At 27.6% G+C, this 15166-nt stretch overlaps 1 protein-coding gene across 1 annotated transcript; it reads left to right on the top strand.

Annotated features, from left to right (window-relative positions):
* Positions 1-7386: 7386 nt before the first annotated feature.
* Positions 7387-15020, top strand: LOC127285713 (lysosomal acid glucosylceramidase-like). The gene is made up of 12 exons (XM_051311851.1): positions 7387-8557; positions 8631-8892; positions 10050-10163; positions 10239-10329; positions 10411-10965; positions 11062-11822; positions 11883-12201; positions 12360-12622; positions 12701-13132; positions 13218-13285; positions 13430-13719; positions 14918-15020. The coding sequence occupies exons 6-12, from the start codon at positions 11780-11782 to the stop codon at positions 15018-15020; spliced, it is 1518 nt and encodes a 505-aa protein (XP_051167808.1). The 5' UTR covers positions 7387-8557; positions 8631-8892; positions 10050-10163; positions 10239-10329; positions 10411-10965; positions 11062-11779.
* The last annotated feature ends 146 nt before the right edge of the window (positions 15021-15166 follow it).

Below are 15166 nucleotides of genomic sequence, written 5' to 3'. Positions count from 1 at the left end.
ATCCCAGAACATTGACTTTTTGGGCTGGGGCGATTGAAAAATAATCTCTCATATATGCTGTTAGAAAATCTTACAAACTATTTTTTTTTTCTTATAAGTCCAAAAAAATTAGAGACTTAGAAAAATATTGATTTTTTTATTTTTAATACTTAATTTTCATTTACAATAATGTAAAGTTATAATATGTTTTAACTTATTCATCGCATCCATTCTGCAATTTTCGTAAGTTGTTTTATTTCTTATTAATTTTTAAATTAATTTTTTATAATTTAGTTTTATATGAGTGATGTTATTAATAAATTATTATAATTTATTATATTATTTTCTTGATGTTACGCAGCCGTTACTACTCAGCGCAGCCAGTTTACAGTTTTTGTTATTACTTGATTATATTTTATATATTTTTGTTAATGAGGGAGCATATTTTATATATTTTTTTCTTTTAAATGGTTTTTTAATCCTTTCTATGCGATATGATCAGTATAATAATAATTATATTATTTTTTTATGGCGCTGCCGTTACAGTTCAGCGCAGCCATTTCCAATTCAATGAATTAATTTATATATAAAGTAGAGTTAGTAGATTTCTTCGTAGTCGAATTTTTTTAAAACATGTGTTAAATATTATTGTAATATTTCTTGGTAAACAATGTTTCATACATAAATTTCTTTTTCATTGCCTATCTTTTTTTTATTCCTTTTTCGCTATGTGTAATACTTGAATTTTTATATAATAATACTTTAAGATTATATTTTGAAGTTACTCTTGATAAAGCAACATATAATTGTCACGGACTAAAAACATGTGAAGGAAGGTATATGCCTACTTTTTGGAAAGATTGGCCTTGAGATTTGTTGATTGTTAAAGCAAATCCAAGCCTTATTGGAAATTGCTTTCTTGACATTTGAAATGGTATTTCTTCGTTAGACGGTGACAATGTAATTCGTGGCAAAATTACAATCTCATTTTTATAATTTCCCGTTATTACTTGTGCATGAATAGAAAAACTTCCCATTTTAATAACTTTTAGTCTTGTTCCATTACAAAGACCTCTTTCTAAATTAATATTCCTTAAAAGTATCACAATTGCACCAATCTTTAATATTAATTTGTGAGGAGGAAGTCCATTTGGAGTTAAACTATTTAATACTTCAATTGGTATTAAGTTAGTTATTGTGTCACACTTTTCATCTTCTTCAGATGAATCTATACTTAAATATTCTCTAGGTTCACCTGTCATTCGTTTAACAATATTATTATTGAATTCAAATACATCATTATTCCGGAGAACTAGTAATATATGTAAAATCAAACAAGAATCTCTTTATAACGGTTTACTATAGATAATAAAAATAAAAACCGATATTTTAAAAAGTATTTCGATTTATTACGAATATTTTTCTCAAAAATTTGCAAAATCTACATGTGTTTGTGGGACAATTTACATCAATATAATATAATATAATATAATATAATATAATTTAAGATAAAAAAAATATATTATAATATAATATAATTAATATTGTTGTCATAATTATAATAAAAAAAATCTAATATTTAACAATTGTCATTTCATCCTTCAATGAAACTGATCAAAATTAAGATAAATTTTATACAATATTAATTATATATTAATTTAAAACATAAATTATATATATAATATACATAAACTACAATAAGTAAACAACAATAAGTACAATTTTAACCGAGCGTGCGTTAGCGAGCGAGGAATACATCGCTAGTTACTAAATTAAAATTAAAAAAGAAACATTTTTTAGTATTTAATTAAATCAAAATATCGTCGTAAAGTTGTGTTGCACTGTTCATTTAGAGTAACATTTTGTGTTCATTAGGAACATGAACACTTTCTACCGTCTAGAGATTGCTCATTTTCAAAATTTAGAATTTTCAATTTAATACGTTTTTAAATTCGCAAATAGATGCCGTTTAAAGACATCTAAAACTTTGTTAGAATATTCTATAATAATTCTGTTCTATTTGACAGAAAAAAGATCCAAAATAGGTCAATCGGAAACTGAAATTTATTTGGAAAATTTATGAAAAATTCCCATGAAATTCATAAAAGTTCTCACGAAAACATTTTAACGTGGGATGCTCAATGAAATTAACTAGAATTAACCAGAACATCTCGTAGGAACTTAATTTACATTAGAAAACTTTATTCTGCTCAGTTCCCGGGAATTTCTCGGGAATCAACTCCCGGGAATATTTTCACGTGGGAATTCATTAATTGATTTTGCTATCAGCGGTTATATTGAGAATTAATTAATTTTTTTTTGTTAAAGATAACTAAACTATTTGTACAAATTAAACATGATTGGAACCTTTGGTATAATGAACCACAGATAAAACTACTTGAAAAATTTTCCGAAGAAGGAAGAAGAATTAATTACATATACGCAGGTTAATATATTTTATATCTTCATTGAATATTATTAAAATAATTGTCACATAGCAGATTATACTCTGCTGAAAGGGGATATGGGTTAAGCCTCACGTGCCTGACCTGGGTCTGAGGGAACCAGCTGCTTAAATTCCATAAAAATCAAGATTTAATTGTAGAATATTCAATATTTTAATTCTAAATTATAATTTCAATATTTTGCAAATATAATTGCAAAAAATATTTCATCTTTTGACACTCTAGGGTACAATAATAAACCACAAAAAGTCGCTTTTGGGGTTGCTGATTACAAATCAGACGTCAGATTTTGAAAATTCAAAATGGCGGAAGAATTTTAAAAAATTAACCATATTTGCTTGAAAATTGTTACTGGGGGGTTTTTGGGGTCGCTGATCCGCAAATTTAAAGTCAGTTTTTTAAAATTAAAAATGGCAGATCCAAAAATTGCAGACGAATTTTTAAATAATCGTGCGGATTCGCTTTTAAATCATTACTCAGGGGTTTTCGTGGTCGCTGCGATTATGAATCCGGTATCTATTTTTCAAAATTCAAAATGGCGGATCTGATAAGGTGGACGAAGTTTTAAAAATTAAACATATTTGCTTGAAAATCGTTACAAAAAATTTGACACATCTGCGCATATGTTTTTCAACACCTGCATTGGCATCTTTCTACATTCGCTTAACTTTACAGCAGATTATTGTGCTATGTGGGTTATTAAATCAGATTTTTTTTAAATTTATAGCTGCCGTTTGTGTTTCTTCAATAATTTATACTCTTATAGGAGTTGCACCAATAATTTATTACTCATTTATTTTAAACTCCAACAAAACACGAGACTCATATCAAATGCCAGAAAAATATATAACTTCTAATGATGACTATTTTTATTTGGCATTAACTTATAATTTAATTTTTCTCTATACGAATTCAACAATTTTCGTTTGTGCCTATACAATATATTTATCACTTGTGCAACATACTTGTGGACTCCTTGCAGCTGTTGGGTAAAAATATTTTCAACATTAAAAAATATTATTGTTCTATAAGATATCTTCCGTGGAATCCATTTGTCATTATTGTATAATGCATGCAATTATATGAAATATTAATATTAATGATGATTTCATCACTCGGTACATTGAGCTCAGCTCAAACTTGTATTTTTTTTATAAAACTCTTATTTTAATATTAAATACTAATCAGAGTCTCAGTTTATTAGTAAATTATTCAAATTTAATAAAATCTTACCTTCTTCACCAATTTCAGTGTTTTTTATTAAAAATATATAAATATAATACCACTAATTTTTAAAGTGATAGGTAAGCACACAAAAATACATTGGAAACCACTCTGATATCTCAAACAAAAAACCATGTATACCTGTGAAATTTTCAAAAATATTGCATAAATTAACACTTTGGATATCCATTTATTATTTACAATAAGTGTTTTTAAAAATTTTTTAACTGACTTTTGCGACCTCAATCGATGTGATTTTAATTTCAATTTCTTTTTTTATCGGTAAATTAATAATGTTACTATTTAATTTTTTTAAAATGTATTTGTGCCTGTGTTATAATTTTTAATTTAATAAAATTCTAGTGTCTGAAGCTATAAAACGTAAAAAGAATTCTTTTTCTCTTATTCTATTTTGTTGACTCAGAGAAATTAATATATCATTTTTAAATGAAATATTCTTTTTAACAGTAATCGGTTTGAGAGGATTGGAAGTAAATATATCTTATCAAAAGAGAAAAGTTCTAACGAACTAGTACATGAAGAAATCTGCTTTTGTATTGTCAAGTACAACGACGCATTAACGTAAGAGTACAAAATAAAAAAAGTATTAAATTCTAAAAAAATAAATAGATTGTGCTGTAAAATATTTAAATTAAAGAAATTTTCTTTTTTCAGATTCGCAGATAAATTAAATAATGTGTACTCTGTGTACTTTTTCTTTATTATTGGAATTAATGCTGCAATTTTAGTGTTTGTTGCATCACAGGTATATTTTTTTTTTCATTTAAATTACAAATAAATATAAAAAAATTGTTTCTAATAATTATAATTATACAGTTCATTATTAATTTGGATAAAAGGAACGATGCCATAGAATTCGGCAACTATGGATTATTGATGGTTTGTCTTTTCTTCCTAAACAGTTTCCCTGCCCAAAAATTAATGGATCAAAGTTTCATAATCTCTGAAAATATGTAAATTATTTTTACAAAAGTATTTTTGTATATATTCATATTTTATTTATTTAAAAACCTATAATAATAATAATTATACAAGTAAAAGAAGAAAAATTAATTTTATTAGTTATAACAGTTGTTGGTATGAGATGCCGGTTGCACTAAGAAAATCGCTTCTTATTGTGTTAATGAGAGCCTCTCACATGTGCACAATTAATGTAGGAAAAGTTTGCGTATTATCCTTACAAACATTTTCTTCGGTAAGGAATTTCATGCACTAATATATAATAATAGTGTTCATTCACATTTCATACTGTTATTTTTATTTTTTTATACTATGTAGGTTGTTCGAGCGACAGTTTCTGTATGTACAATGATATTGTCCATTAGATAAATGGCAAATAAGTAATATAATATATTTTGCGTAATAATCTAGCTATAATTGTAAGTAAGAAAAACATTTACGCGGTCATAATAGAATTGTCCTACGTGAACAAAACGTATGTCATTTGAGGGCACAACCGACTCCGTGTGGGAATCAGTTACTTTGCGTATCCGCACTAAGTGCCCGAAATGACATACTTTTTGTACAATGGAACAAAAAAATATATTTCGAAAGAGATATATTGAAAAATGTACTTTTAAATTAAGAATATTTCTGTCAAAGAAATAAAATTTATTTATTCAAAAACATATGTATATTGTATTCAGTTCACATGATGCAAGCGTACAATTAACTTTTTCTCTAAACGAAACTCTTCATGTTCCAATGAAGTTTCTCTAAATCGTTTTTAGAACGTATATACATGTCTGTTAAAATAACATATTCTAAGGACGTTTATTTTCCGAAAACGTTTAGCGAACATGAAATATTTTCAGAACGTTATTTGAGTGGACATTAACTTTCTAAAAATGTTGAAAAAATATTTTAATTGCGTTGCGTTTTGCGTAACGAAACTCAACGCAAATGCTGCGGCCTATAAATAAGTGACATATTCCGCTAATCTCCTATAATTTGATGCATTTGACTCTACCCTAATTTGGACTAATTCTGGATTTAGTTGCACTCAAAGAGGAATTTTTTTATTATCACTAATATATTATGTATCCGTACTCTGTTTCAATGTTCCTAAATTATTTTTACAATGTACATGTCTGTTAAAATAATATCCTGGGATAAAATGAATAGTATTCGAATAAGTAAACGCAGTAATCGGAATATTCGAAATAGTATTCCAAACGGTATTGAAAGTATATAGAGTATACCAAATAGTATTATAACTTGTATACATAATCTCCAATGTATACCTGAACGTCTTCCGTAATATTCGAAACGCATATGACAGTACACTGAGTAAACTAACAATAAGCTGTATCTTCAAATGGATCATCTTAGTTTCCTAAGTATACCAAAGTGTTCAGAGTAATCTCTAAGGTCTTCAGAAGTCTCTTAAAGGTAAGAACATCTTCCGGAGTAAATAAAATGAATACTGCAGTCTCTGAATTTTTGGATACTTAATTGGTGATACAACACATAGATGGCAGAAGTAAAAAATTAGAATGACACTAATAAATAAATAAAATAATACATAATCAACTGAGATTTACTGTATTTTATTTAAATTTTAGTATTATATTTTGAGTAAGAACTACTAAACATAAGTGATAACAAGAAGAAAGATTTTTTATTAATACTGCAAAATATTTTTACTCTAAAGTAGAGATTGGAGTATTTTTTCGTTTTTAAAGGTTTGCCACATCTGGTTTGCATTAGGATGACCAGTCAAGGGTTTCTCGATGCAAAAGGTCCTATTTTATGAGTTTTTCGGTACTTTTTTTTTCTTATAGATTTATTTAGATAGAAAATGTATGAATTTTGAAGATGCAAAGAGACGAAGAAAATGTTTTTAAATGTTTAGTATTTTTTCAAAAATTTTTCTAAGGCAGACCTTCAAGTTTTCAGTTGCTTTCTAGCATTTGCCAGGAACGAAGGGGAACCTACAGTCTGTAGTTAGTGAGTTAAAGTGAAAAATTTATTGAGAATTTATTCATTAATTATTATTTTAATGTAAAATTCAAAGTTTTTTATTAAACGAAATAATTTGAAGTTTAAGATAATTCTTTAACTAAAAAAATCCTGCACTAAGTGACACAATTCATTAATGACAAATTACCCATCGGATGGTACGAAATCATATGCTGAATAAATTATAAGCAAATCAAGTAAGTTTATCATATATTTTTTATTTACTTAACCAGAAATTTATATTTTATTAAATATTATAATATAATATTAATATTATAAATGTTAACCTTGTATTCACTGCCAATTGTAATAGTTCATTTAATAAATTATTGTATAAAATATTATAACAAAAAAATTGTTTATAAAAAATAATTTAATAACATTAAAATATTTAAATATATCATTAATTAGAATGCAACTTAAAATTGAAATTTTTTTCAGGTACGGAATTATGAGTTTTATAAAGGATATACCATATTACTTATCGCTTCAAATATTTAATTCAGATAGTTATTTTTCTTTATGTTTATCTAATTATTTATTTAACTTGTATATTAATTAATTAAGTATTACACATTATGTATAATTACGTTATTTAAGAAAAAAAATTTGTATATATTTGGTGTTTATATGTATCAAAAAATATTCAATGAATAAATTATCATTTAATATTATTTATTTTTATTCACATTTATTATTAAGAAGAATTTTTGTCTATATGACAATGCGACATCTATTAGACATCATTAGAACACTATAGTTGGAGTTCATTACAAGATAATTTGGAAAAATTCATATAATATCCCAATGTATACGAACGGTATACTCTCCTCTCTTTGTGGTAGAGCTTAGTATTACATCAGTTTATTTTAGTAACTTTTCTCAAAGTATTCCACAGTCTACCTTTTGGCACGGAGGAATACTTATTCGAATACTATGTGACTCAAGTTTACTTTTGGAATACCTACATTTTTCATCCCGGGATTCTAAGGGTGTTTTATGTTCCGTGAACATTTGGCGAACATGGAACATTTTTTCAGAACGTTATTTAAAAATTGGAACATAAAACGTTATGTGCCCACTGGAATAACAGCATTAACAGTGACTGAACTCAGGAATTAATTTTAAAAATATTATTCACCTTTTGATTTCAGATTAGAATTTGAGGATTACTCTCGTATTCCAGTAAAATTGTATGAATGTAAAAAAGTATTGTAAATTTCGAAACACTTTCTGACAAGCTTATTTAATAGTTTGAACACTACAATATTAAAAAGTATAAACAAAACCTGTGATTCGATAATTAAGGAAGTAATCCAATTTCCGAGTTACTAGAAGAAGTTTTTGTTGTCTTCATATAGTTTCCTCTTAAATAATATAATTTTAATAGTAAAACAATAAAATTTAATTAACATAAAGTTAAGGGAAATTTATAATCACATATTGGAAAACAGTTTCAACTTTTTATATTTGTTTACTGATTTTCAGATTCTTTATACTATTCGCAATTGGGAAGATTTAGATGCAGTAATTTATTCTACTTCGTTTATTTCAATTTTTATATTAGGTATAATCGATATATTGCATATTGTTATTAAAGATGGAAAGGTAATTGTTAAAAAGATACCCCTTACTGTAAATACTCACATGGGATTCCATATGAAAACCTTTATTGAATTTTATGTTAAATTTTTTTAAATAATTAATTTTTAATATCAATTTTTTTGATTCTATAAATTATTGCAAACCGTAAACCGAAAATCAAGCTATATTTTTTTTTTTGATTAAGATAAATAAAATGTTTTTACAAATCTCATATGATTGGCGCCTTTGGTATAATGAACCACAGATAAAACTACTTGAAAAGTTATCAGAAGAAGGAAAAAGAATTAATTACATATACGCAGGTTAATAAATTTATCTATTATGAGGATTAAAATAATTATATATTGTAATAAAATATTTTTTTTATGTTTATAGCTGCTTATTGTGCTTCTGCTATTATTTATACCCTTCTAGGAGTTACTCCAATAATTTATCACTCGTTTATTCTAAAATCCAACAAAACGATAGATTCATTCCTAGTACCAGAAGAGTATTTAACTTTTAACAACGACTATTATTATTGGATGTTAATATATAATTTGCTAATTTTATATGTGAATTCTACAATTTTTGTTTCTGCTTATACAATATATTTGTCACTTATGCAACATACTTGTGGACTTCTTGCCGCTGTTGGGTAAGAATATTTTCAACATTAAATATTTTTCAACGCATATTTTTAAAGATTTATACGAAATTACACAGCCACACAAAAAAAAAGTTTTGATCTGGGGGTTTGACTATGCCTACTTTATGTTTTTTGGATCGCTGAATCAGGATTTTGAGATAACCTCAAAAAATCAATATGGTGGACACTTTTTCGAAAAATTCATCGGATTTGCCTTAAACTCGTTACTCGGGGGTTTTTGGGGTCGCTGATCATGAATCTAATGTCAGTTTTTAAAAATTCAAAATGGCGGATACTTTTTTGAAAAATTCATTAGAATCGCCTGAAACTCGTTACTCGGGGGTTTTCGGAGTCGCTGATTACGAATTTGAAGTCAGTTTTCAAAAATTCAAGATGGCGGATCCAAGATGGCGGACACTTTTTCGAAAAATGCCGTCATGGCAGATACACTTAAGAAATTTGTTACGATGCCATCTTGAATTTTTGAAAACTGACTTCAAATTCGTAATCAGCGACTCCGAAAACCCCCGAGTAACGAGTTTCAGGCGATTCCAATGAATTTTTCGAAAATGTGTCAGCCATTTTGGATCCGCCATTTTGAATTTTGAAAAACTGACATTAGATTCGTGATAAGCGACCCCAAAAACCCCCGAGTAACGAGTTTCAGGCAAATCCGATGAATTTTTCAAAAAAGTGTCCGCCATATTGGTTTCTTGAGGTTTTCTCAAAATCCTGATCTGATGGGGTAAAACGGACCTCGAATTCGGATTCAGCGATCCAAAAAACATAAAGTAGGCATAGTCAGACCCCCAGATCAAAACTTTTTTTTTTGTGTGGCTGTGTTATTAGAGATCATTCACAAACTACGTCGCACGCTATTTTGTAACAATTTTAGACTCTTCTTTTCCTAATGTCACGTTTTGATACAAACAAATTTGATTTTTTTCTCACCCTATGAGTGTGACGTAATTTGTGAATGATCCGTAAAGGCGCTTGTACAACTTCTCCGTTTCTGAGTATATAAAGAGTTTTGACCAATTTTGATTGGCTCTCTTGAGAATTTTCCATTACAAAGCCAATCAAAATTGGTGAAAACTCTTTATATACTCAGAAACGGAGAAGTTGTACAAAGCGCCTTTAACGTTGATATTGAATTTATTTAACAGCAATCGGTTTGAGAGGATCGGAAGCAAGTATAGCGGACTGAAAGAAAAACGTTATAACGAACTAGTATATGAAGAAATCTGCTTTTGCATTCACAAGTACAACGATGCATTAACGTTAGTTTTTTTGTTCATGAATAAATTATATGTGAGATAAAATGTTTAAATTAAAAAATACTCTATTTTTTCTAGATTTGCGGATAGACTAAATGATGTATATTCTGTATATTTTTTCTTTATTGTAGGAGTTAATGCTGCAATAATAATATTTGTCGCATCACAGGTAACTATATTCTAGTTTTCATTTAAACTAGAGAACAAATCAATGAAAGAAATATTTTTAATTACAATTATATATTTATAGATTATAATTAATTTGAACAAAATCAACGATGCTATGAGGTGCGCAAACTTTGGATTACTAATGGTTGGTCTTTTCTACCTGAATAGTTTTCCCGCTCAAAGATTAATGGATCACAGTTACATAATCTCTGAAAATGTGTAAATCATTTTTACAAAAATATTTTTTCTTAATTTATTCATTTATAACCTTCTGTCTATTCATGTACAATAATAATATTAATTATCTTTACAGAATATACCTTTACAAGATCTTGTACAAGAAAATGTATACATGAATCCTGCATAAAAACATGTACAAGAACATTTCATTTCAAGTTCATGACTAGGAATGGTACAAGTTCAGCTAACATTTTTTTGTACAAGATCTTGTACAAAGATTTTCAACAAGGATATAAGTTACAAAAGAAAAATTAATTTTATTAGTTATAACAGTTGTTGGTACGAAATGCCAGATGCACTCAGAAAATCTCTTCTTGTTGTGTTCATAAGATCCTCTAATCTGTGCAAAATAAATGTAGGAAAAGTTTGCGCATTATCCTTGCAAACGTTCGCCTCGGTAAGAAGTATATTTTTTTGAAAAGAAAAAAAATTAATGACCTTTCACAATAGATTTTATATATATATATATAAATATATTTTTTATATTGTGTAGGTTCTTCGAGTAACGGTTTCCGTATGTACAATGATATTGTCTATTAGATAAATTGGCAAATAAGTAATAGGATACATTTTACATATAAAATTAATGACCATAATTATATAATCAAACATAAGAATTAAGAATAATATTTATTAAACGATATTCTTTTACACAAACTTGTTTGATTTCTCCTGCAATTTCTTGTTCCTGAATAATATAGGCCTGCAATTATAAACTTTTTCCGACCAATGAATATGTAACTTCGAAGAGAATTTTTGTACGACTGAACATCCGAAATATGATATCGTCAGATTTTTGATAAATGGCTAAAATATGAAATATTAAAAGCTTTAATATAGTTAAAGGCTGAACCCTGCTGGTTAAAATTCAGGAATTAGTCCGAAACAGTCTGGTTTATGGTTACGTTTATGTTACTATTTTGCAAATATTTTTTTTTTACCTAAAAATCTAAGAAAATTGAAAACATTCGAAAAATTACCTTTTTTAAAACTGTATGCTTCTTATCTATGTTGATATAATTGAACAATATTTTTTAAAAAAATTATCAACTTTTACTTTTTTGCAATTCATCACCGGAGCTAATCGTTCTTTTTTTTGTTCCACGACCCAATTATGCAGAAAATGTTTTTTCGTCAGAATATAGTACCGCTACATAATTGAAAAAAAGCAAACAAATATAGAATAATTCTTCTTGATAATTAAAAATTATATGATGCTGTGGACAGTTGTGATTTTTACATTTATTACTGCAGGTTTGTAATATTTGCCGAATGAAAAAGAGTTTAAAAAAAAATAAACATTTCTTTAAACAGGTAATGCTAACAAGTGTATGTCTCATAATTTCGGACACGATAATATTGCTTGTGTTTGCAATGCGACATACTGTGATTTCATTGAAGACAAAGGACCACCAGAAAAATTTACTTATCACTGGTACATGAGCGATAAATTTGGCGAACGTATGAATTATACAAAAGGCTATATGAATAAATTGAAGACAAATGGTTCTATAATATCCATTATTCGTGGAATAAAATATCAGACAATTATGGGTTTTGGTGCAACTATTACAGATGCAGCTGCAATTAATATTAGAAGTGTTAGCCTTTCCACTCAGGACAATTTAATTCAGTAAGGGAAAATCACTTTAGAAAACTTTGATCTTTGAAAATATCAAAAAAATCAATTATTTTTTCTCATGTGATTCTAATATAAAATATATTTTGCCGCAATCAAATTATTTTTTATCTAAAAACCACAATAAGATTTAGGTATAATTTTTCTTGTAGCTCTTATTTTGGAGAGAAAGGTAGCAGATATAGCTTTAGTCGAGTTCCCATTGGAGGGACTGATTTTTCTACAAGAAGATATTCTCTTGATGATGTAAATAATGACAAAACCCTTGAGCATTTTGCACTTGCTCCCGAAGATCTATATTATAAAATTCCTCTACTGCAAAAATCGGCGTTACTGAATCCAAATTTAAAACTCATTGCTGTTCCTTGGTCTGCACCAAAATGGATGAAAATTCAGGAATCTTTTTCAGGATTTGGTATATTATTATCTTAGAATCTTAAATTACGTAAAGAAAAGACGTTTTAATAATCAAAATGTAAATTCTGTTGCCTAGGTGTATTGCGACAAGAGTACTATCAACTTTTTAGTGATTATATGATAAAATTTTTGGATGCATACAATAAATTTGGCATGGAATTTTGGGGTCTTTCAATAGGTAACGAACCGCAAAATGCTCTAAATCCAGTAACACACGAAATGACAATGGCATGGACACCATTTGGTGCAGCAAAATTTATTGGCAGAAATTTGGGACCATCTTTAAGTAACTCAGTACATAATAAAACTCGAATACTAATTCTTGATGATTCCCTTGATTCAGTGTCTTGGTACGTGAAAAAAGTAATGAAACATCAAATTGCCAAACCATTTATTAAGGGAACTGCTATTCACTATCATTACACTACAATAACAAGAAAAAATGTTCTTGATAAAATTCACAAAAACTATCCGGATAAATATATTCTCATGACAGAAGCCTCTGAATGTAAGTATATATTTTTTTAACAAAATTCTTCGAATTCATAAAAAAAAAGAACAAAAAGTTTCAAATTAAAAAGAAAATTTTTAAGTTTTCAGAAAGAAAACATGCTATAATTGTTGGGATCAGTCAGTTAATTATATTCTGGAAATGTTTTCGGTAATTTCATTTTAAAATAATTCTTTCACTTTTTTTATGCGATGTAAAACTAATTTTTTTTCTACGATACTTTTTTACCTGACAAGTTAAAGTGAACACACCATTTTGATTATGAATCAATTTCTATGAATTTTTTTTTTATAGTTCTTTAAACACTGGATTGTTGGTTGGATAAATTTGAATCCAGCCTTAAACAAAGATGGAGGACCAAATTTATCAAAGAAGAAACACGGCACTTCAATAATTGTCGATGCGAAAAACGATCAGTTTTACAAGCTTCCTTTATTTTACATTATTCAACATTTTAGTCGATTCATACCGCCTGGATCAGTTAGAATACATACAAGAATTAATTTGCAGCCACTGTTTGACGCTATTCAAGTTCTTGCCTTCGAAACACCACAGAAAGAGACTGTTGTTGTGATTTATAACAAGTAAGAGCAGTTTATAATTATTTTAATTCAGATAAAGATTTGATAATTATTTTCGCCCTTTTTTTTGAGGTCGTTAAATACGAATATGATGTCTGTTTTACAAAATTCAAAATGGCGGATCCAATATGGCGGACGACATTTTGAAAATGTTATGCAATTCACATTAAAATGAGTTCTCGGGGGTTTTCGGGGTCACTAATTACGAATCCGTTATCCGTTTTTTAAAATTCAAAATGGCGGATCCAATATGGCGGATAACTTTTAGAAAATCAAATGCAATTCGCTTGAAACTTATTACTAGGGGGTTTTCGGGGTCGCTGATTACGAATCTGAGGTCAGTTTTTCAAAATTCAAAATGGCGGATCTAAAATAGCAGACGAATTTTCAAACAATCGTTCGGATTCGCTTGAAAATCGTTACTCGGGGGTTTTCGGGGTAGCTGATTTCGAATCTGATATAAGTTTTTCAAAATTTAAATTGTCGGTTCCAATATGGTGGATAGAAAAATTAAAAATCAATTCAATTTACTAATATTCGATTCGTAATCAGCGAACTTGAAAACCCCTGAATAACGAGTTTCAAGGAAAACCGTCAAATTAAAAAAAAAAGTATCCGCCATTTTGAATTTTGAAAAAGTAACATCAGATTTGTAATCAGCGATCCCAAAAACTCCCGAGTGACGATTTTCAAGCGATACCGAACGATTTTTTTTGAAATTCTTTCGCCATATTGAATCGGCCATTTTGAATTTTGAATAACGGTCACCGAATTCGTAATCAGCGACCCAGAAAACCTCCGAGTAACTATTTTCAAATGAATACGTTAAGTTTTGTCAAAAGTCGTCAGCCATATTGAATCCGCCATTTTGAATTTTTTAAATCTGACACCGAATTCGTAATCAACGACTTTAAAAATGTAAAAATAATATATGACTAAAGAATGGTATTGCGATTATTAATTCGTACCTTAAAAGGTTAAAAATCAATGAAATTAAAAGATATAAAAACCTTTTGAAAACATGAAACATATTTCTATATTAAATATATGATTTTTTTTCCCCTTTAATATAGTCAAATAGCAATTGTTTCTTCACAGCTTGAATATTTAAATAAAAATTTGCATTTTCACTCTGTTCTATTTTTTACTTGAAAATTTATCTTTATACTTCTACTTTTATATTGTTATTTTTATTTTTCAGAAATGGTTTAGCCTACAAGATTGGAATTGCCGATGAATATGAAGGATTCATTAATTTAGATATCACAGAATTCTCTCTTAATACAATAATATTCAAACGCTAAAATAAAAATAAACTTTACATTTATTTTGCGAATTTTTAATTTATTCAATTAAAAAATTAAATTTCTCAATAAATTTATAAGAAATTTGATGAAAATATTTTATAATACAAAAATAGACAATTTTAAAATAAAAAATAATTCAGATT

The sequence above is a fragment of the Leptopilina boulardi genome, unplaced genomic scaffold (genome assembly GCF_019393585.1).
Source record: "Leptopilina boulardi isolate dan_hultmark-lab unplaced genomic scaffold, ZJU_Lbou_2.1 LbouV2_341, whole genome shotgun sequence".
Lineage (NCBI taxonomy): Eukaryota > Metazoa > Arthropoda > Insecta > Hymenoptera > Figitidae > Leptopilina > Leptopilina boulardi.
The sequence above is the reverse complement of the archived record's forward strand: the minus strand, read 5'-3'. Positions and strand labels throughout refer to the sequence as shown.